This window comes from Eptesicus fuscus, chromosome 2 (genome assembly GCF_027574615.1).
Source record: "Eptesicus fuscus isolate TK198812 chromosome 2, DD_ASM_mEF_20220401, whole genome shotgun sequence".
Taxonomy (NCBI): Eukaryota; Metazoa; Chordata; class Mammalia; order Chiroptera; family Vespertilionidae; genus Eptesicus; species Eptesicus fuscus.
Genome location: NC_072474.1, coordinates 95642533 through 95666867, shown reverse-complemented (window position 1 = coordinate 95666867; position 24335 = coordinate 95642533). Strand labels below are relative to the sequence as shown.

General features: G+C 38.8%; 1 protein-coding gene across 1 annotated transcript in view; it reads left to right on the top strand.

The window, feature by feature from the left end:
- The window catches only part of DTHD1 (death domain containing 1), a 59061-nt gene that overhangs the window by 21413 nt on the left and 13313 nt on the right, over positions 1-24335 (top strand). The window contains exons 6-8 of the mRNA XM_008140205.3: positions 8822-8986; positions 10790-11079; positions 15153-15397. Coding sequence (XP_008138427.3) covers positions 8822-8986; positions 10790-11079; positions 15153-15397 — 700 coding nt within the window. The remainder of the gene's footprint in view (positions 1-8821; positions 8987-10789; positions 11080-15152; positions 15398-24335) is intronic.

Sequence of the window (24335 nt, the reverse complement as noted above, 5' to 3'; positions counted from 1 at the left end):
TTTGCAATATATTTTGAAATCAGGAAGTGTGATGCTTACAGCTTTGTTTTTCTTGCTTATGATTACTTTGGCTAGTCAGGTTCTCTTTCGGTTCTATATGCATTTTAGGATTGTTTTTTCTAATTCTGTACAGAATGCCTTTGGGACTTTTATAGAGTTTGTATTGAATCTATAGGTCACTTTGGGCAGTATGGACATTTTAATAATATTAAGTCTTCCAATCCATGCGCATGGATGTCTTTCCATTTGTCTGTGTATACATTTTCTTAGAATAGAATTTTGCTGGGTGCTTCAGTTAACCTATTTCTGCATATCAAACTACTCGAAACAACAACTATTTTATTATTTCTCATGATTCTGTGGGTTGTTTGGGGTTTCAACGGAGTGGTTCTTTTGTTGATCTTGCTTGGGGTTTGTTAAGCATTTCAGATATTTCAGTGTCTGAGGGTGGGGAATCCAAGATGGCTTTATTCACATGTCCGGAGCCTTGATAGTGAGAGCTGGAAGCCTGGGATCAGCTGATATGCAGAAATGGTTGGGCTTCTTTCTCCCTCCATGTAATTCCAAGGCCTTTTTCTTCCATCTGACTTCTCCATATGGCCTCTTTCTGCCATGGGGTCTTTCCAGAAGTATAGCTGGACTACTTACATGGAGTATCAGGGCTTCAAAAAGCACAAAAGTTGATGCTACTAGTCTTTCTTAATTCTGGAGTCTGGAATTATCATATCATCAGTTCTGTAACTTTCTACTGGTTTAAGTGAGTCACAGAGGGAACTCTGGGTCATTGTGGGAGAGTGCTACACAAGGGCATGAAAACTGAGAGGTATGTTTTGCTCTTTGGAGACCAGCTCAGGCATAAGATACTAGGTTTACATTGATTATTTTCTCTCATTTGTTTGGGGGATATTGTGCCACTGTTTATGGATTTTTAAAAAATCGATGTTGTAAAGACTACAGTGAATTTCATTTTCCTGAATTTATGGGTGATCTGCTTTATCTTGCTGGCTGCTTTTCAGATCTTTTCTTGGTATTTGATGTTCTGCATTTTTCTATTATGTATCTAGATATGAATTTTAAAAGCTTTTTCTGAATGCAATACATAGTACTTCTTGAAGAATGAATTTCTGTCTTTTTATTTTTCTAAAAAATCCTTATATGTTTTCTAATCCAATATTGCCTCTCGTCCATTTTACCTATTTGGTACTTCTGGGTTTCCAATCCTACCTATTAATAGACAAATATGCAAATTGACCGTACCTTCACTATGCCCACGATTGGCCAGGAGGCATGGGGGGGCGGGACTTGGGGTGGCCGGCATGGCCAATTGGGCCGGGGGGACGCTGAGCTTGCGTTGCCAGCAGCGGCGTGAGCTCAGTGTCTGCACCATGGCTGTGCTGCGGCACAGAAGGGGCCTCTGGGGCAGCGAGCCCACGTCCTGCTGCGGACCATCAAAAGCGGGGAGCGAAAGTGGGGGAGCAGGCTGTCTGTCTGCTCCGGCACCAGGGGACAGACAGCCAGCACTCCCGCGATCAAAAGCAAAAGCGAGGGAGCTGGCTGTCTGTCCGCTCCAGCACCAGGCCTTTTGAAAGCCTCCCCAGCGCCGGAGGCTTTTGAAAGGCCTGGTGCACCAGCAGACAGACAGCCAGCTCCCCCGCGATCGAAAACGGGGAGGTGTGTGTCTGCTCCAGCACCAGCAGACCCCTGCCATCAAAAGCAGGGAGCAGGCTGCTAGCAGTGTCCGCGGGGCGTGCTAGGCTTTGCGGGGCAGTGGATATGGCCTGGATGGCAGGTTAGGCCTAGAGGACCCTACACGTGCATGATTTAATCATGCACTGGGCCTCTAGTTAGATGTATATTAGGCCATCTCTTTCTAAATTCCATATTTCCTTTCTTCTCTTCCATTTTTCTTTCTCTGTGCACTATATCCAAAGTAATTTCTTCACAATCCAGTTCAAATGCCACAAACATGTATACTTTTAAAGTAGACTTTAAATTTATCATTGAGTTATTATTTCCAGCAATTATACATGTTATGCATTAAGATTCTATTTAGCTTTTATCCAAATCTCCCCAGTCATTCTTGGCAGTCTCTTGCAGCCTGCTTGTTTTTATGATACTGTCCTTTATCTTATTAAGGTTTCCATATATAGTTGTTTTCATTCTGTATCTACTAATTCTGAAATCAGTAGTCTTTGAGGACGTTGCCAGTTGCTTCTGCTGTCACTCGTGGTATTTACCGTGTTTGGGACTTCGTTCCTGAGCATGCATGGATGAGAATTCTGCAGCATGAATGGAGCTGTTTTTCTCCAGATGACATCTGCTCCTGTCTCTGCTGAGAACCAGGTGCTACTTCCTTGAGACTGCATTAGCCTCCTTGAGAATCTTGGTTAAGGTCTTGAGTTGACCTTTTATGGATGGAATCCCAAGGATCACAGTTCCTTGCTCTGTTCACTTGATTATCACTTACTCTTTTCTTCTCCCATAACTATATTATTGGAAAGAAATCTGTCCTCCTAGTAATCCCATCATCCCTGTCCAATTGCCCCTTCATCTTCAACCCTATCTTCATACATTTTTGGAGGGGAGTTTTGGACGTTCCTTTATGAGTCCTTCTGCTTATGCAAGTCCAAAAAACATATACATATGCCAAGCGACCAGGACGATGAAATGACCAGAACGACCAATCGCTATAACGTACACTGCGGCGACCAACTGGCCTGACCAGGACCCCAATCACCCCCCAAACCACCCATGACCCCTCCCGCCCACTGGCCTGGCCCCGATTGGCCTCCATCAGGGCAGGTGGCCGGACCCTACCCATGCACAAATTTGTGCACCGGGCCTCTAGTATATTATAAAGCAGGTTTATCAGGACCTAGTTTCTTTAGAATTGGGAAGGAAGGAGAGGTCACAGAGTACTTATTCTCAATTTATTATTTATAATCCTGGATTTTGTGTGTTAAATTTATAATGTATTAGAGATTCAAACTACACAGAAAGAATTATTTTCTATTTATTATATTTATTGACTAATACAATGGTAAGATATTTAAAACATACATCATGGTGATTTTTAAATGTGTACACATTGTAAAAGGATTCCTCCCATCTGTTAGTTAACACATACATCACCTCACATATTTATCTTATTTATTTATTTATTTATTTATTTATTTATTTATTTATTTATTTATTTTGGTGAGAACATTTAAATTATACCTCATTAGCAAATTTCAATTATATAATACAGTATTATCAACTGTAGTCACTATGTTTTTACATTAAGAAATGGTAATTTTATAAATGGTAACATCACACATGCCTTATTTTCCTTTGTACTCAATAGCCAGTACTATATTGTCAACACAGGTTGACCTTTAATAAAGTGAAATGGTTTCAGCAAAATTCTGAAGCAAATGCTTACTGAGCAAATATGGCATTTCACATTTATTAAGCTTGAAGGTAGTATACTAGAAATATTTTGAATTTATTGTATACCATTGTACTTAAAAATATATAACATTACCTGTGGTTTAAAAAAAAAACAAACATGAGAAAGAATTTAATTTTATTTTTCAAATAAAAAAGAAACTAAAAATAGCCAACACAACATTAAAGGAGAAGAACAAAGCTGGAGGACTGACACTACCTGACTACAAGACTTACTATGAAGCTACACCAATCAAGACAGAGTGGGATTGCTAAAAGAATAGACAAGTAGATCAATGAAACAGAGAATCTAGCAGTAGACCCACATAAATATAATCAATTTATCTTTCATAAAGATGGCTTTTCAACAAATGGTGCTGGAACAAGTGGACATCTAGACACAGACCTTATATCTTTCATAAAATAACTCAAATTGATTATAAGGATAAATGTAAAATGCAAAACTATAAAATTCCTAGAACATAATAACATAGGTAGAAATCTAGATGATCCTTGATATGGTGATGACTTTTTAGATATAACACCAAAGGTATAATCCATAAAAAATAATTGACATGCTGGACTTCATTAAATTAAACACTTATGCTCTAGGAAAGACAATGTAAACAGAATGAGAAGATGAGCCACAGACTGGCAGAAATTATTTGCAAAAGACACATCTGATAAAGGACTATTGTCCAAAATATACAAAGAACTCTTAAAACTCATCAATAAGAAAACAAAGAACCTGATTTTTAAAATGGGCCAAAGACTTTAATGGAGAGATCACTAAAGAAGTTAACAGTTGGCAAATAAGCATATGGAAAGACTCTACATCATATGTCACCAGTGAGAAGCAAATTAAAACAACAGTCAGGCACCATGACATATTTATTAGAATGGCCAAAATCCAGAACACTGACAACCTCAAATGCTGGTGAGGATGTAGAGCAGCAAGAATTCTCACTTGTTGCTTGTATGGATGCAAAATGGTACAGCTACTTTGGAAGACAGTTTGTTGGTTTCTTACAAAACTAAACAAACGCTTTCCACAAAATCCAGCAATAGCACTCCTTGGTATTTACCCAAGGGAGTAGAATACTATGTTGACACAAAAACCTGCATAAAGATCTTATAGCAGCTTTATTCGTAATTGCCCAAACTTGGAAGCAACTAAGGTGTCATTCAGTAGGTGAATGGATAAATAATACCTGAACAATAATATTAGTCAGTGCCCAAAACTAACGAGTTATCAAACCACAGAAAGTCAGAGAGGAATCTTAAAAGCATGTTGCTAAGTGGAAGAACCTAAACTGAAAATGCTATATGATATTTTGGAAAAGGCAAAACTATGGAGACAGTAAAAAGATGAGTAGCTGCTAGAGGTTGGGGTGGGAGAGGGATGAATAGACAAAGCATAGAGGATTTCGAGGGTGGTGAAAATACTCTGTATGATACATAATGATAGATACATGTCATTATACATTTTTCCAAATCACAGAATGAAAAACACTATGTACTTTGGATGATTATGATGTGTCAATGTAGGTCGACCAGTTGATACAAACATACCACTCTGGTGGGGGATGTTGATAATGGAGAAGGCTATGCATGTGTGGGCCTGAGATATATAAGAAAGCTCTATATCTTCCTCTCAATTTTTCTATGAACCTAAAACTGTTCTAAAAAAATAAAGTGTAAAAAATGTAAAAGAAATTGTCCTGGAAAAGTTCCCAGTAATGTCTAGATCTACTTGTGGAAACAAAATAATGAGATACTTTGAAGCAGGTCTTTTTTGAGAAAAATCTCTGGAGTGTCCTTTAATTGTGAGGCATTAGGCATTTATCGGGGTCAGAAAGGCAGCCTGGAGTTGACACCTGTTGCTTTGTCTACCCTGCCACTTTATTTTGGAGGAATTATATCACAAATTCTAGAAACCGTCCTTTGTATCTATGTGGATTTAGTGGGATCTTTAATATTTTTCAATGACCCTGTTCATTATAATTGAGCACTTGACCCCAAATGGGCCGATTATGATCCCCTAAATCCCTGGAATTTAGGACATAGGAAGGGTCTTGAACTCAAGAAATAACAAGGTCAGTTATTTTTAAATAAATTCAATTAATATAGGTTGATTATGTTTCATAGAATTCTTAGTACATCAGAATATTATCTTATCTCTGAGCAGGGTCAAGTGCTATCACTGTTCTGCTATACTAGTTGTCAAAATTTGCTAATAGCATACAGGGTGGAGCAAAAGTAGGTTTACAGTTGTTCATGTGGAAAATAATACAGTAATAAATAATAATACAAGAATCTCTATGTTTTGTATACTCACAACTGTAAACCTACATTTGCCACACCCATATATAAATGGAAGCATTTATTTGCAGAGTTCAGAACAACTGGGATAGTAAGAATGCCACCAAATCATTTCACTTCAATATGGATTATATCTATAATAGTTAAGTCTAAATTTGGGATTATGAATGTGTTAATTAACTTTATTGTGGTAGTCATGTCACAATAAATATATGCATCAAATCATCACATTGTACACATTTAACTTACATAGTGTTATATGTCAATTATATTCCAAGAAAGCTGAAAAGATGAAGTCTAAATTTGATTTTTATATCATTAAGGACTCGATTTTAAGTGATAGAAAAAAAAATAAAGATTTTTAAAAATAGAATTCTTTGATGCATATCATTAAAAAGCTGGGGTTACATTTATCTTTATGTATTTCTTGAACCAGAATGAACTCAGTGTTTCACTTCTCTGTCTTCCCTGTGCCAATTCCATTCTCTGTCATGCTCGACCTTTATACTGCAATGTGGCTACATCTTCATAATTCCAAGATCAGTGGAAAAGAGGAAGTTCTTACCCCTGCATTAAACATAAAGATCCAGAGTGTTATTCTAAATATAAATCTGTCACAAACCCATCACTGAACAGACCACTGGGCCCACAGGAAGATCTAATATACAGGGCAGGTTAGCCTAGGTTATGGCAGGATAAGCAAAAACCGAATATCCCAATGGCTTATAACAACAGTGCTTATGTCTCTCACAGGCTATGTGGCCATCAGAGGCAGGGTGCTTCTTGGTCATCCTCACTCCCGGGCTCACACTAAAGGGCAACCACTGTCTGTTGCTGTCATAGTGGCAGAAGAAAGCGTTTGGCTGGACCCACATTAGCAATCATATGCTTCACCTCACAGTGACATATACTTCCTTTATTCACTATTCATTCACCAGACAGAACAGTCACAAGCCTTGGGGACAAGGAAGTACAACCCTACCATGTACTCAGAATGGGAAAATTGTGGTTTTGTGTTTTGTTTTTTTTTTTGCCAAACAGCATTAATAAATACCTAATTCACTATTTGGCTCAGGTTATATACCTATCTAGACCTGGGAGCATAGTCAGCCCCACTACAATTGAGACCTTATATGTCCTCACAGAAAATTTAGTCTATTGGTAGAAAAAGGTAGGAGTTGCCATCAGAAAACAAAACAAAACAAAACCAAAAAACCCAATATAACATTTAATTAAGTCAGTTTCTAGTAAATGACCAAAGTTTTGGACTCAGTATGAGTGTATTTTCCTATGCTAGTAAATAATTAACATGACGAGTTATAAATCAAAAGCCAAAAACTAAATGTCATTTTCTCCCCATCCTCCTGATTTTAATCTGGTTGACCCCTGAAAGATTAACACAATCTAAAGTTTTCACAGTAGACATTTTAAATCTAGTTCAGTTGCTAATTTATAGGTCATAAACAGCTCAACCTGTGACACTAATATAGTTTTAAACCCATAACTAATTCTATCTATACTAATAAAAGGATAATATGCTATTTAGACTGGACTTCCTTCTGGACAAAGGCATAGTGGCAGGGCCAAGGCAGAGGCTGTTAGGGGTGATCAGGACGGCAGGGGAGAGCAGGTAGGGGGATCAGGCTGGCAGGCAGGCAAGTGGTTAGGAGCCAGCGGTCCCGGATTGTGAGAGGGATGTCCGACTGCCACAGGGATCAGGCCTAAACTGGCAGTTGCACATCCCCCGGATTAGAGAGGGTACAAGCTGGGCTGAGGGACACCCCCCTCCCATGCACAAATTTCGTGCACTGGGTCTCTAGTTAAAAAATAAAGATGTGTGAGTCACTTGGGTTTTCATTTTTAGTACCTAGCTAGAATGGTTCTTTCCCTTAAATTTGCAGCATTGTTAGATTGGGGGTTTTATTTTTCCTGCAAGATGTTCAGTATCAAGGGTTTTCTTCCTTTGGTTGTGTAGAACAGATATCCATTTAAGTGAATTCAAAACAAGAGGAATCTGTAAGGCTACAATAGGTAATCTCTGCTTTCTCCATCTCCAGGACTATGCTGATTTTTTTTCATCTTCATTTTTCTTCTTTTCTTCATTAGCATCTGCCCTTCTATTTTCTTTCATAATGATCTCTCTGCTCATTCATTTTCATAGCCCAGGGCATGACAACCAAAGGACAATGACAAGTTACAATCTCTGGGCCTCTTAGTTAAATTCCAAAGAAAAAGAATCAAATTCACTGGGTGCTAGAAACTGGTGTACTGTTAGTCAATCAGTTCTGATTGGGGAGAAGGAATCACATGGTACATATCACTGCTTCCTTCAGGGCTTTGGGTGGGGCCAGGTAAGCAAGAAGAATTGTACAGAAAGCTAATTGGCTATGACTACTGTAGGAATTAGGATGCAAATTTAGTATCACTTATGGTTACAACAATTATAAGTGCTTTAAATGTTAACTGATTGAATCCTATAATGAAGATACTATGACCGGTCTCATATTATAGATAAGAAAACTGAGATAGATTTAAAAAAAACTCGCCAATGGTCATGAAGTTACTGAAAGTAGGCAGTCTTGTTCAGAGTCTGTGGTTTTACCTTTCATGCTATACTACTACTCTACTCTCCTAAAGCATCCAAGCTTACATCAGAGAGCTTATTAATGTTTTGGGGGGCTGTTCTCTTAACCCTTTTGCCAGTAGTAAAATGCTTCTCATTCTCCAAAACTCATGTCGAATATCAGGAATGTCAGTATTTTCACTTTGTGAGCTTCCCTGAGCACCTTCCATCTGCTGCTACACCACCATGCACTGATTACCTTAGTTATCACACAGATTACCTTGTCCTGTAATGGAATAATATTATAATACTATGAGGTTCTGTAGAGCAAAGGTGATATGTTTCTTATCTTTATATTCCTGGTGCACAGCATAATTAGTGGCACATAGTATGTATATACTTAATGAATTGTTATTAAATTATTCACTTAATGAAAAACATAAATGCACTAACTACGATTTATGCTGTACAGATTTTACCAATTTCTCTTCTGCTATCATTACATAGGACAAAAAGTGCTTCTATAAGAAAACCCGGGAACAATGCCTGTGAATCTTTGAAATTACTGGGATTCAGAAGCCGAGACAGTGGTTGGTTTGGGCTTGATGGTGTTGCGGTGAGAAACATGCAGAGTGGCTTGATATCATTTGAATTGTGTGAACACTTAGAGAGGTAATACAATAGTAAACAATAAAAGCTGATGGTGTTCATCCCAATGATTTATTATTGGTTTTACAGAAATTGGATCATAGGATTAAATTTTTATTCTTCAGATAGGAATATGAATAGTCTTTTGGGGTGTGCTTAAAATGCAAACCAGAACTGACATGAATATGCTACCTGTAATTTCATTTATGATAGTTTAATAACTGCTTTTGGAAACCACTCATAACTTAGATTTATTTTTACAGGTTGCTTCTAACTCCAAAATAGTTTTAAAATAGCACCTTCATTTCTGAAATTCCATGACGATAGTAATTAACTGTTCATAGTATGCTCATCTCATAACTATGTATATATAAACTAAATTTGTTATTTCAGTGTCCTCATTTTGCTTTCTCATTTACATGCTTTCTAGACAGCTCATTATGAGAAGAGTTTTAGACCACTTTAAGGTTGATGAGAAGAAGACATTCATAAAGAGAGGGCAGTCATATGTCCAAAGATAGCCTTTATTTCATAATGGAAGATCTTTTGGGTCAGGTTCCCTAAAATAAAAAAAAAAAAGTCTAAGATGTAAATGCAAATGATTTATTGAAAAAGGGCCCTCAGGTGAATCCTAAAAAAGAATCAAAGAAGCAAGGAGGCTTTGCAGTGTGAATAGCAAGTGTCTGGCTTTACACCCCTGCATCAGTCAGTCCTTGTCTCTGAGAGTGGGGCTGCCTTGGATTGAGGGCTCCTGCTGGCCAGTTCTCTGGAGAAGCTCTGGATGATGGATGATCCAACCAAGGGGAGGTTTCTGTATAAATTTCCTAGACTCCCAGAATAAAGTAGCAAAAACTGAGAAACTTAAACAGCAGAAATATATTGCCTTAGTTCTGGACACTAGAAGTCCAAAGTCAAGGTGTTGTTAGCAAGGTTCATTCCTTTTGAGGACTTTCTGTGAAAGAAGGACCCATTCCAAGGCTCTCTCTTTGGCTTGTATATTTCTGTTGTTATGTCTACCAGACATTTATTCTGTATGCATATCTTTATGCTCAAAACTCCTCTTTTTATGGCATCAGTCATATCGGATTGGGGCCCACCTTAAAGACCTCACATTAACTTCACCTCTGTAAAAACTCTATCTCTAAATAAGGTCACATTCTGAGGTACTGGGTTTTAGGATTTCAACATATGGATTTGGGTGGAGGGGACACAATTCAACCCATAATAATTCAATCCATCATAATAATCCATATAACACATGACAGAGAAGATTATTTCAACCCCTAGTTAATGATATACATATTTGGAATTTTATTGCTAGTAAATGGATTATTTTGTTAATCATTCTTTTCTATATTTTGAAATAATACTTTTAGTAATGCTAATTAAAATATAATTTAAAATATGCTGCCATATTTAGAGCTGAGCTGAGACTACAAAATTTCTTTGTTTAAGAACATTTGTTTTAGAATTTGGTTTGATTTGAGCTGGTTTCCTGACTGTTCAGTTTCATTAAAGTCATTCATGAATCTAACCAGTTGGTCATCAGAATGCTTGATTTTGCCCTAGCTGGTTTAGCTCAGTGGGGGGCGTGCAGGAGGCAGCTGATCAATGATTCTCTCTCATCATTAATGTTCCTATCTCTCTCTCCCTCTCCCTTCCTCTCTGAAATCAATAAGTATATATTTTTTTAAATTAAAAACAAGAATGCTTGATTTTAAAGGAAATTTAGATGACAATGGCTCCTTTCCTGGGTATTATTAGTGATCAGTTGTATTTTTGAGACTGTAGGTTTCCCTTCGGTCATGCTTGTTCTCTCCCATGCAGGTTTATTGTGGTCCACCTGTCTTCCATTGTGGACAATAGCCATTTGGTTTCTTTTGTGAAATCTTTAGAGGAAGCCATGCTCAGCACCAGTGCCTGCATTGTACTGTATCACCAGAAAGACAGTCCACACAGAGTGGGTATTTCCGTGGTGCCTTCTAAAGATTTAAACCAGGAGCTTAGGAGCTTGCGCTTGGAAGCCCTCAGTGGTCCTCCAGAGCCGTCTCGCCATTTCCAGGTGAAAGAAGGAGAACAACTTCTTTTAAGGTTTACCGGAAACATATTTGCTTCAAGTAAGTATAAAGACATATTTTTGTATATTCTATGGGCTATGAGCCACAAACTTCAGAAGGAGTTTGCTCCACTTGTATTCCTAGGAAAACTTCTGAGGACCCACAGGCTTCTGAAGAGCAGGGAGAGAAACTCATTTACTTCTCTCTTTCCAGTCTCTTCCTTTGCTTTTTAGGGGAGGCATTTCCTTTATGGGCAGACTCTAAGGGACATTCTTAGAAATCGTCTTCTCTATGATTACTCTCTGAGTCCAAGCTAGGATCATCTCTTTCCTACACTAAAGCAGTTGCCTCCTAAATACTCCTCTTTCTCCACTATGAGTCACAGGAAATCCATTTCCATATTGTAACAACAGTGATCTCTTATAAATAATACTTTATTACTCTCCTGATTAAAACCTTATGATTACCTCCTATTCTACTTAAAATAATACCCAAACTCTTGTTGTCTTACACAATCTAACCTGGGGTCAGCAGACTCCTAAGAGATGTGTGGATAGAACTATATTCCAGTACAATTGTCTTATTTATAATTCCACTTACTTTATTTTACATAAAATAAAATAAAAGACTGCTCTGAGAAGGAATCAACAGGGTTCACCAAAGTCCAAAAGGGTCCATGGCACAAAAGTGGGCTGGAACCTCTGATCTGGTGACACACCCCTGCTTCCCACTGATCCTCATATTTATCTAGTGCTTTTTGTTTCCACTATAAATCTTACCACAAATTGGAATTATTTTATTTATTTAATTGTTTACTTATGTTTCATTCATATGCTTATGCTGTGTCCTAGTTCATCAAAGGCTTTCAATAAATGTGATGATGCTGAGAAAAAACAAACAGGGTGTGTGAATCTGAGAGGGGGCAGGAGAGGTGGGAGAAGTGATGGAATCAATGAGAAAGAATAGAGAAAAGGAAATGAAGAGAATGAGAAAAGGAAGAAAAAGGAGAACAAAGAGAAAACAGCTGAGTAAGAGAAGAGAAAAAGATTCGGGAGGAGCTGCCATCACAGAAATTTACTTTTTATTAAATCAACCCCTTCCCTTCTCTAACTCCTTTCTTTGAAGTGGAATAGTATCTAACAGGTATGCATATAAAGATGAAGTGTGAGCTCTACCTGGTTTGGCACAGTGGATAGAGTGTCGGCCTGCGGACTGAATGGTCCCAGGTTCGATTCCGGTCGAGGACACATGACCATGTTGTGGGCTCAATCCCCAGTAGGGGGCGTGAAGGAGGCAGCTGATCAATTATTCTCATCATTGATGTTTCTATCCCTCTCCCTTCCTCTCTGAACTCAATAAAAAATATTAAAAAAAAAAAAAAAAGATGAGGTGTGATGGAGAACTCAGGGATAGGCTTCTGGGCCAGCAGTCTTGTAATAGACATGACTTGGAGTAATATTCTCTGTTGACTTATAAATTAATATAGATCCCATTGATTTTTTAATGCTGCCCATTTTTCTCTCTGATTCTGGAAATTACTGCAAGCCTCATGGGCTCTTTGGTTGCATCAAAAATGATGCAGCTTGAAGCTGAGGCTGTTATTTTTCTGGTGTCTCTGATGTAAATGAGACCCAAAGTGGCCCAATTTGAAGTATCTCTTCTACTCTCACATGCAGAGTCTCAGCCATCTGAGTCAGCTGCCAGGACTTCGTGAGTGTCAAGGATGTCAGAAAAGGGAAAAGGGAGGGAGAAGTGGGGGGAGGAAGGAAGGGTGGAAGAAACCCTTCTTCCTACTTGGCTGCAGGAGCAGAAATCATGGTGTCCACCATGGGGCAATCTCTCTAAGAATAGATAGTCAAAAACTGGAAGTGCCCCACCCAAATGAATGATGCGAATGATTTTCCTGTAATACTTGGGACAGCAGCTGTGTTTACCTACTGCCCTAAACAGGAGTGAGCTACTGTGCTTCTTATGGGCAGTGGCACTGAGTGTACTTTTGCCTGTAATGCCAGGGAGCATATGCTAAAACAAGAGTTCCTGAAGACAGCCATTGTGTGTGCAATTCCCCCAAATGAGGAACAGGCAAGAGCTCATCTTCACTCAAGGAAAATGAGTCAGGCAGGATGCCAGAATCATTTCTGCTTTGTCTTTTCTAGGAACCCATGTTCAGCTCTGGAGTCTCACTTGTTTTCTTCTCTATTTAAGAGAAGCCAGGAGTAAAGAATTGATATTCATCCATGCATCAGGGCCTGGGTCCTTTCTGTGAATCTGATGAGGTCAGAGGCCGTCTGCCTAGGGTGCTCCTCCCCACCCATCCCCACCCCTACCTGCAACTATCTCCGACTGTATCTTCATACCTCACCTTGATGATCATGTTCAGAGACACCTTCCTTCCTGATTATGCCAGTCCTTATTTTACCTCTTCAGAGTCTATGTGCTTCTTTTCTTATGGACCTTGCCTTAGAGGCAATCTTCTTGTTTATTCATTTAATTGTTGGTCAATGACCATTTCTCTGACTACAGTCTCATGAAGGGAGGGTGTGTCTTGTTATCAAGCACCATTTAATCCCCAGCACCTAGGACGGTGTCTGACAGTTAGAAGTAGTTTTTGTTGGAAGAATGAAGACAAAAACGTTTGAAAGGACTTAACACAATAGCATTTGCGATTAAGTGTTTAAAACTTTAATACATTTAGATGACTGCTCTCTGAGAAATGTCAAAATCTCTATATTCATTATACTTCTTTCATCAGAGATGACTTCTTTGAGTGGATTTTATTTCACTTCTAAGAGAAAAATATGGTCTTTATATTGACCTTTGGCATTCTCTGCACACAAGCTAGAGTGAGCATTGTCTCGGTCAGCGCTGTCAATTCAGCATGTAAGCTTGTTATTGAATGACATGGAAGCCCCCAGTACTTACAAAATCCAGAAAGTGCTGGGAAATGGACAGACTAAATTTAAGTGGATTACTTTTGTCATACAAATCCAAAACAATGGAAAAATTCTGCTTATCATTTGCTATCATTTATTGAGCACATTATATGCAAGGCCCTGTGCCAAATATTTTTTATCCATATTATCTCACTTTATTTCCAAACAAACCTAGGAGGTAAGTTTTATTTCTCCCTTTTTAAAGATAAGAATGTTAAGTAAATCTCAAAGAAGCTCAGGGATGTGAAAGAACTGGATAAATATGACAGTATACAAAAGTAGTAGAGGCTGGACTAGGATTTATATCTTTATGTCAGAAACCTATTATAACTGCTGCATTATACCTGGCTAAGGGTCATGCAGACATGCCTTAAGGAACGTGGTAGTGTCTGCTTTATGGTTGCTGTGATGAAGCAAAATATCCTGATTGTCGTGGTAAAACCCCCGTGGGCGAAAGGTTATATTTACTAAAGCTTCATTATTTTCAGTGTGCAATGTGAAGACTTTGACATATCATTGTTTGGGGGAATTCACCAGGTTTTAATAGAAATTCCAGTAATGTGAATCTAGTAACTATTTCATGTAGAAGTTTTCAAACAGCACTGCCTATTTCTGCGATATTGGAAATATTTTACCTCTTCACTGCCCAGTAATGTAGCTACTGGACAATTTTGGCTAGTGAACATTTGAAATGTGGTTAGAGTGATTAAGGAATTGCATTTTAATTTTAATTAATTGTAACTTTAATTTAAAAAGCCACAAGTTGTTAAGTGGCACCCATATAGGAGAGGGCAGATCTGGAGTGTCACTATGAGGTCATGATAGTGTGCACTATGATATAGAAAGGGGAAAGAAAAAAATAACAATTCTTGAAAGGTGAAAATAATTTTTAAACACAGAGTGAGCTGAATATTTCCAATAGTTTCTTGGTAGAGCAAAATGGAATAGAAAATGAAAGATTATTAGACATAGAAGCAGGTGGAGAGTCCTTGGTCCAATTACAGATAAGAAATCTTTTGAGTAAGCTACACAGTCTCAAGGCTTATTGCTGCTGCTTTGTCAGGATATAGTTTGACAAGAGGCAATGACACCAAAAACGCTTTAAGCGCATTAAAGGATTATACGGTTATTTGGATTTTTTAAAAATGAAGACGAAGTAGTATATCTTACTAATAACAAGTGCATTTTACTTCTATGTAGGCAATGGGAAGGATTATGGAAAAGACTACAAGCTTATTTTTCACTTACAAAGAAAACCCAGGCTGGATCTCCAAATTAAAGAGGTGGATGAATTTGGCAACTACAGCTGCTCGCATTATAAAGGCACTGTTGTAGTTTATAAACTACCTAAACAAAAGACAGCCCACAACTTGGACCAATCTCTTATACTTAATGAAAACCATTATCAGTTGCCAGTGTGCAAATTACCATTGAGACTACCAAAGGTGAGTTTTTTTACTTCCCTAATTATCATATTTTATTAATTCTTGGTAATGCTCTACCACAATCAAAGCTTCTGCACACAGATACTTGAAGTTAAAAGGAAAGGTAATAATAAAGTTGGTAAAGAAGAAATGGGTAGCAACAATTTTAGAGTTTAGAATACATATCAGGGTTTCTACTTTCATATAAACTTTCTAACAGGGACAATTCAAGTTGGGTTGATTCTGACAGTATGTAGTTAATGACTATGGAAATAATGTCACTCATTTTCTGTAACTGCATTTGAGTGACTGGGAGATCATTATGAAAACATTGGATATATTTTGAAGCACAACCTTTTGAGGAAAAATCATGTGGTGAGCATGACCCCTAATGACATCAAAATATTTTCACCAAGATTTACCAATCCTACATATTTGTTTTAAGAGTTAATTACTCTTATTTAAAACTAGAGGCCCAGTGCACGAAATTCATGCACTTGGGGAGGAGGTCCCTCAGCCCGGCCTACACTTTCTCACAGTCCTGGAGCTGTCAGTCAGACATCCTTAGCGCTTCCACTGAGGCAGGACAGGCTCCTGCCACTGCCACTGTGCTCACCAGCTGTGAGCCCAGCTTCTCGCTGAGTGGGGGCAGCTCCTGCGTTGAGTGTCTGCCCGCTGTTGGAAAGTGTGCATCATAGCAACTGGTCGTTCCACTGTTTGGTTGATTTGCATATTAGCCTTTTATTATATAGGATTCTTACTCTTATCAGGAAAGTAAGATTGAGTTGTTTCTCCAAACGTATCAAACAACAAAAATTTTATTACCATACATACTACTTCTTTCTTTTTTTTTTTTTTTAAATATTTTATTGATTTTTTACAGAGGAATAGAGAGGGAGAGAGAGTTAGAAACATCGATGAGAGAGAAACATCGATCAGCTGCCTCCTGCACACTCCCTACTGGGGATGTGCCTGCAACCAAGGTGCATGCCCTTGACCGGAATCGAACCTGGGACCTTTCAGTCCGCAGGCCGACGCTCTATCCACTGAGCCAAACTGGTTTCGGCCATACTATTTCTTTTAGTGATCCATGACTTAGTACTTCTAAAAAATATTATTAATGAGAAAATAACTGAAAAAGTTGTTTTATCACTCTAGAGGAATAACAAACTTATTCGTTAAAGATGCCAAAATTATGTTTCCATGTTTTTTTCTTTTTTGTGTTCTGACTAGCAGGAATATATTTTCCATCGGGTTAGATTTTGTAATGATTTTAAATAAATCAGTAAAGTAACTAATTTCTTTGACAAATATTCATGGAACTTTGGAAGTAGGGAATGTGCCATTCTAGACAGGATGATAAATACGAGCTATAGAGGGTACTTCATGCTTTAAAGCTGCCTTGTCCTGAGTGGTAGCCACTATCCACACATGCCTATGGAGCACTTGAAATATGGCTCGTCCAAATTGAGATGTGTTGTATGTGTGAAATACATACTGGATTTAAAAGACTCAGTACAAAGAAATGTAAAATATTTCACTAATAATTTGTTTATGTTAATTACATAATACTATAATACTTTGGGTATGAGATTAAATAAAATATATTATTAAAATTACTCTCATCTGTTTTTTTAAAAAATGTATGTGACTAAAATAAAATAAATAAAATTACTTATGTGTCTCAAGCTATATTTCTAGGGGACAGCATTGCTGTAAGTGATTTACAATCTAGCGGGGTATGCAAAACAAGTGTACAAATCACCTTGGAAGGGAGTAACAGATTAAGCTAATGGTATAAATGGCAGTAGTAACAGTTGCCCAGAAGCGGGAACTGGCATTCCTAGAAGCTGAAATCAGAAGTTTCATGGTGGTTGTGGCATTTTATCTGAACCATGTAAGTTCGTAGAAATTTGGCCTTTGGAAATGAAGAACAAAGTATGCTAGGATGAGGAAGTGGAATGAATTTGAGTGGGGATGGTAGGCATGGCTTAGCAGGAATTCATAAGCCATATTAGAACCATCATAATATTTTGAATGAGTTAAAAGTCTTCCAAGAGCTTTAAAACAATATAATTAAATTCTCACAAAAAATCCTAGGAGCCATTATCACTGTTCTCATTTTATAGGAAACTGAGGCATAGAAATGTTAGATAACTTGCTCAAGGTCCCATAGCTAGGTAAGTGTCAGAGCTGGGATGCTAACCCAGAAAACTGTGCACTGATGCCTCTTGGGCAGATAAAGCTAGGATTCTTAGAGATGGATTTTAGGATGGCCAGGTTCACCCTTGAAGTTGTATGACAATATCATGTATGCTATGTTTAGTGTGGAGGTGATATTAAAATTCCCTAACAAATGATATGACATGGCTTCTGCTCATTCAAACTGAAAATAGCCACTTGAAGCAGAAGTGCCGCATCCGTAGAGACATTAACACTTTACTTACTAGTTTTCAGGAGGTCCTAGGGTTCCTGGGAAGTATGTGTAGGGTGGCAGAGTCTATTAAGCTACTGATACTGAAAAGTGTCTGTTAAGAACAGTATGGCCTTTTAGGTGTGTACCCACTCCCAGTTTCCCTCTGTTCACTTTCATTTCCCCCCGGGACCTTCCCACTTGCTACTTTCTATGTTTGGGGCTGTCTTCTCTCAGTCACATGGCTGGTTAACATTCAGGTCTCAGCTCAGATATCACTTTTCTTATCCTGATGTCCCCATCCCCTTATCTAAAATCACTTTAACCCATTCCCTTTTTAACACTTACCCCTAATTGAAATTATTAGATTTATTTGTGTCCGTTTATGTTCTGTTTGCCTTTGCTCCTTGAGAAAGCTTCATGGGTGAAAGCCCTTGCCTACCCCTAAAAGTTTAGGAACTTGACTTGCAAGAGTGGGGGACCTTTGTTCTGCCAAGAGCCGTTTGGATATTTAGAACATCATCCACGGGCCATACAAAATTATCGACTTACCAATTAGCCTCATCTATTTGGTCAAACATTAAACTAACTCACCCCTCATGCCATGGCAGGGCCAGAGCAAATGATCTTGTGGGCCTTATACCGACATTCCCCACCCCTGGGTCCTAAAGGGTCTTGAACTGCTTTAGATCAGCGGTTTAGAGTCTGCACAAATGCTTACCCCGCAGGCTAAGGCATTGATTTGGATCGGCACAAAGAGTTGAAAGCAGAAGAATGACACATCAGGGCGTCTCCAATAGCTCGATTTAGCACATTACTTCCTAAGATCACTCTGTGGCTCTGCTGCTCCGGGGTGACCAGAGGGAGACAAGTAAGAGGGCTGTCAGACTTCTCTACCAGGAGGCAGTGAGGGCCTCGCTGTGACGATGGCCGACAATGGAACGAAAGGCCACGAGGTAAGGGAGGACAGGCTTGAGGTGCAAAACTTGACACAGATACAGCTTTCGGTTTGCAGTGTTTTCTCTGTGGCCTATCTGATGTCATGAATTCATTAGCTAAATTAGCCAAGCTAGCTAACTTAGGGATTTCTATAGCTTTGTTTCAATGCAAGTCCATGTTAGTGATTGTCCAGGTCTTTTGCCTAAACTCTGCCTCTATCGTGATTCTAGTACCACATTCCCTACCCACTTGCCTGAGCATTTCCTAGTGGTCACCCCTCACAGCTCTGCTGAGGTGTGGCTTCTCCCAGGGAGCCTTCCCTGACCTCCTCCTCCATGCCTAGTCCGGTGTTCCCATAACATCCTGTATTTTCCCTATCACTGTAATTACCATATTTCACTACAATCACTGGCTTCCCAGTAGACAAATGTTTCTCAATCTTTTTTGTTTGTTTTTGCCACCCTAAGGAATCTTTTTAGATACCTTTTCCCCTAACCAGTCTTCCCCTTTACATTTTCATATCACAGATATTATGTGTGTCTGTTTATGTACTGTGTGTATATATACATATAGAGTACATACATATAAATACATACATCATATAATATGCATATTTTATAAGATATATATATTTTACACATTAAAAGAGTAAACTTTTGTCTTGCTCACTTTGTATCATCAGTGCCACACACACATACATGTGCTTGACAAACATTTGGGAATGACTAGCTGAATGAAACAATTTCTTCACACCTTAAAATTGTCCAAACTGGATGTTGATTATTGAGACTATAGAGATGTATTTAAAAATAGTACATTTTAAATATCTGCTGCCTTTCACATGTGTGTCTAATGCCAATGTGCCCCCTGTCCTCACCTCCTCTCCCAGGGGCGTTTGCATTGGACCATTCAGCGTCACTCTTTCTTATGCCCAAATACAGTCTTTACAACATGTTCTTGGGATTGAGGAAGAACCTGTGGCTGTGGAAAAGTTTTCCACCTTTTCAAACTAACACACCTAAATGGGAACTGAAACTATGACCATTATTTTTAAAAGAACAGATTTCTTCTGTAAAGTTCAAAATTTTAAAAAAATCAACCTCAGCTAGACAATATTAGAATGGGCTGTTTTTGAGAAAATGAATGTGGCCTTTTTATATAGAGCTTGGCATTAGCCACTACTATATTATGCATACATTTATACATGTAGCATAAACTAAGTGAAGTTATTTGTCAAAAGTAAAAGTGCTTTCCACACAGAAGACAGGCAGTAAATGTTTACATGTATGTATTTAGATCTAAATACAAACATTCATATGACACATAAACATAAGATGTAATGCTAATATAGTACCCCTGATTCCCAAATATGTGAAAACATACCACCCATTACTTCATGCCCATGAGGATCTCTGTGTATCTTATCCTTCAGCCACTATAGTGTATTTATTCGTATGTTAATTTGACAAACATTGCTTGTATCCCATGAGGAAGATATATGTGCTATTCCTGTACATATGGTCTCATTCTTCCCTGGCCTCTTTGCAGACTATTCTTAACTCAGAGTGCATCTCCAAACTGTCAGTCAGACCATTTCTTGCTTTTACTCTACCCTGAATGGCTCCTGGTTTCACTCAGAGAGAACAACTCTGTATGAACTTGGCCCCTACTGACTCTAGGACCTTCTTTCCTATCCTCTTCACTTACTGAACTCTAGCCACAATGACTCTCTTACTGTTACTGGAAATTTCCACACATGCTTTAGGTCTTTGTGTTAGTGGTTTCCCCTCCATGGAATGTTCTGCCATCTATCAGATACCTGAATAGCTAAGAGAATCACCTCCTTCAACTCTTTGCTCAGATGTCACCTTTTCTCTGAGACCATCCCTGATTCTACATTTTATTGCCATCTCTTCCTACCCACACAACCTGACACTCCTTATTCTCCTTAACTTCCTCTGATTTATTTTCTTTCCTCCAGCATCATTACTTTCGAACATGTATGTCCTCATTTATTATGTTTATTTAGAGAATCCTCCACTCCACAACAAGGACATGAGCTCCTTGAGGGCAGGTCCCTGTATGTTTTTTGTTCTCTGTAAATCACAAAGACCTGGAATAGTGCCTGGCATATGCTAGGTGGTCAAAACATGCTTGTTGAATGAATGAATTCATAGAAAGAACTTGCATTTTAATACCCAAGTGGGAAGGGCAAAGTGGGAAGTGTCAAGTAGGAAAATAAATTAGCATTAGGTGTTGACAGAATTGGCAGTGATTATTACAGATGGGGTGGCCACTGAAGACTTTATTGTGGAGGGGATCTTCTGTGCTGAGAAGCAATAGTGAAAGAAGCGCACTGGCCTGTGTAGCCAGGAGAGCACAGCAGTGAGGAGAGCAGCAAGTACCAAGATGGCAGTAGGCATGAGCTTCTAGTTAAGGCTAGAAGACCATCAGGGCAAATGCGCATGTGATGGACAGAGAATGGTGATGAGGTGTGAAAGAAAAAGAGGGTCTTGGTGACAGTTCACATTTCAATAAGATCTTCTGAAAATGGTCTCCAAATCAATATATGTGAAGATGTATGGCTGCGGAGAACAATGATTTATCTCTCAATCTTCCCAAAGTTGTGCTTCTAACTTCCTCCTTTGACAAAATACTCGAGTACACTCAGTTCACACTGTGTCTATGTGTGCTTTGGCAGAAGCAAATTTCAAAACTCTCCATGATTATTTTTGGGTGGAAGGAAGTAGTGTGTGAGCTTCTGAAATAATGTCACACAGGGGCCTGTCTGGGCCATCTGGTCATTTGTGCTTGAGTTGTGACTGTCCTTTACTCTTCCTGACCAGGAGGCTTAGCTTTGATGGAGAGCAGGGCTCCAGGCCTGGTGGCTGTTTCTGCCGGAGCCTGTGGGAGGCTGCAGACAGACCTCACCTACATATTTCCGTAAGCCTTCTGCTGACTGAGTTTTTCTTGGCCTGAACTTCCTTTTTTTAAAAAACTGAACTCATGACATGTGATTTCTAGTAAATAATCATACTGCCTCAACACTTACTTTCTCACCTCATTAAAGAACTCTCTCTGTCAGAGGGAGGAAGCTTGCAGAGGCTAGTGCAACATTCATTTCATCAGAACCACCACTGCCTCACCACTTGGCATGGTTCGCAGCCAAGTGGTGAGGCAGTGGTGGGCATGCCCTTCTGGGCATGATTTTTCTTCTGTATAATTTTTTTTTTTTGGTAACTACATGAAATACCAAAGAACAATCTTGACTAAATAAATGAGAAGATTCTAAGCTATTGAAATTTTTACATTCATAGGCACTTCAATTCTACTTAGGGTACTTAGTTGTAATAATTGACAAAATTATCTTAAGGTTCAAGAATGAAATGAAATGAAATGAAGAAAGCAGATTAGAAAAAGCATATCTCTATATATAAAAGCCTAAGCAATCTTCTGACCATTCTCCTGTTCACCCGTTTGACCGTTTGCCCGGTAGCTATGATATGTAATGACCACCAGGGGGCAGATACTCTGACCAGTAGAGGAGGAAGCCAATTCCTTGCAGAATTGACCATGGGTTAGGTTGCTGCTGGGGCACTGTCAGCCCCGAATCTGCTTCACCCACACCCCGGACCCAGAAATCGGTTTTGGCCCGATCCCCGCAGGCCAGGCCGAGGGACCCCACTGGTGCATGTGTGGAGGGGGAATAGTGGACTACTAGTAAATGGTGATTTTAAAGTTTTCTGTAACTTAGTTTCATGCTTTCTACACTAGACTTAATTCCAATAACATATACTATGTTGCTTCATGCTCCACCCCCTACCTACGGTAGAGGGGAGTCACAAGAGTCTTGGTAAGTAGAGAGAGCATGTCAATATTTTTTTAACCTGTGGAAGTTTTTAAAAACCTTATCACCCTTTCCAGTGTTTCAGTTTGGCCCTCCTTGCTCTTCCTTGATATCCTCCAGCCAGCAGTCTAACCTTCCTCTAAGTCATCAGAATGACCTTGAAAGACCCAAGTTTGACTAAGTCACTGAAAATTGACTTTATATTGTATATGTGACATGTGAAAATGAGCAAAATTGGGTTAGTCAGAAATAGGATCCTCACTGTTTTTTAGAAAGTGTTTTACCCACCAATGTAATCAGTAGAGCTTCTTTCCCTTCTCCTCCCCCCCCTCCTTCCTTTTCATCTTCTCCCTCCCGTTTCTTTTCCCTCTCCCCTCTCCTCCTATCAATTCCCCTGACTCTTCCTTTTCCTCTTGTTTCACCCCTCTTCCTTCTCTGTCCCTTATCGTTCCTCTTCTTCTTTCTTTCTTCTTCACCCTCTGTCCATGAAGGGGAAGGTTTGCTCTGCTTAGCAGGCAGTGTAACTAAACCAGAAATTGAGCACTATGTTGTCATATGGCTTTCAATAATTCGTTTACCAAAAAAGTACATATAATCTTGCCTATCTGAGAAAATAAAATAAAAAGGTAATTGATACTTGTATTACTCTCTTAAATTGAAACATCTAAAAGTATACAATGATGTTCATCAGTTCAAACAATTTTCTAGTTCATGAATTCCAACTATTCCCTTTTTTTTTTTTTTTTTTTGTAGATTTACCAGTCAACATGCCAATTAACAAGTACTAATTAAGTGCCTATTTGATATGAGATATTATGTAGAGCCTAAAAATAATAGTGGTACAGGTCAAAGTCCAAGCTTTCAAGGAAGTTTCAATCCAGTTCAGGAAAGAAAGCGTAAACACTTTAAGAGTTATAAAACAATGCAAGAGATAGTGCAAAAATAGTAATATGGCAAGACAGGAACTGATGATTAATTGCAAATGAATGACCAAGACGGTAAGTGCTAGGGCATTTCAGAGAAGGGAGTGATTCCTGTGGTTTGAGGTGGCCTGGGGACATGTCATAAAACAAGACAGATGTAGAGAATCTTCAGGTTCTAAAGGGGAAGAGAGAAAGAGGCAGTGGGTTCCACACAAAGCAATGGTATGAGCTGAAACTCTGAAGTTGCAAAGCACAGGTGTTTCAGGAAATGACCTCTGTGGCTTGAGTAAAAGATGTGGAAGAATCAGATTGGAAATAAGTTGGGAAAAGTCTTATGGAGGGCTTTGAAGGCTTTGTTTAGGTCTACCAAATGTCTCTGTGAAATTGTCATAGGTGGGGCTTTCTGTCAAGATTTGTCAAAAGAATGTGGCATTTCATGATATAGAGATCAAAACAGATTCAAATCAGAGGTCCTTAGTGCATGAGTAAACAAAAAAAATCTCTCAGCCATTGGTACTGTTGCAATGAGCATGGCCATACTGAGAGAAGTAGGCATCTAGTTAGTTTATAAGTAAGCTTTTCTTTTATCCTCAAAGTAATGACAAACCATCAGTAAATTTTGACCAGGCAGCTTACATAATCAAATTTTGTTAGCCATATCACTGTGACAGCCTATAAGGATAAATTAGAAAGAGATGAACTTAACAGTAAAATAAGGGCTAATGAAGGAGATATAAAAGGGATGGTGATGAACGAATGTAAGACCATGATGGTAAGGATGGCAAGTAGAGAACAGAGCTGGAGAGATTTAGGATTTGGAACCAGCTGGACTTGGCC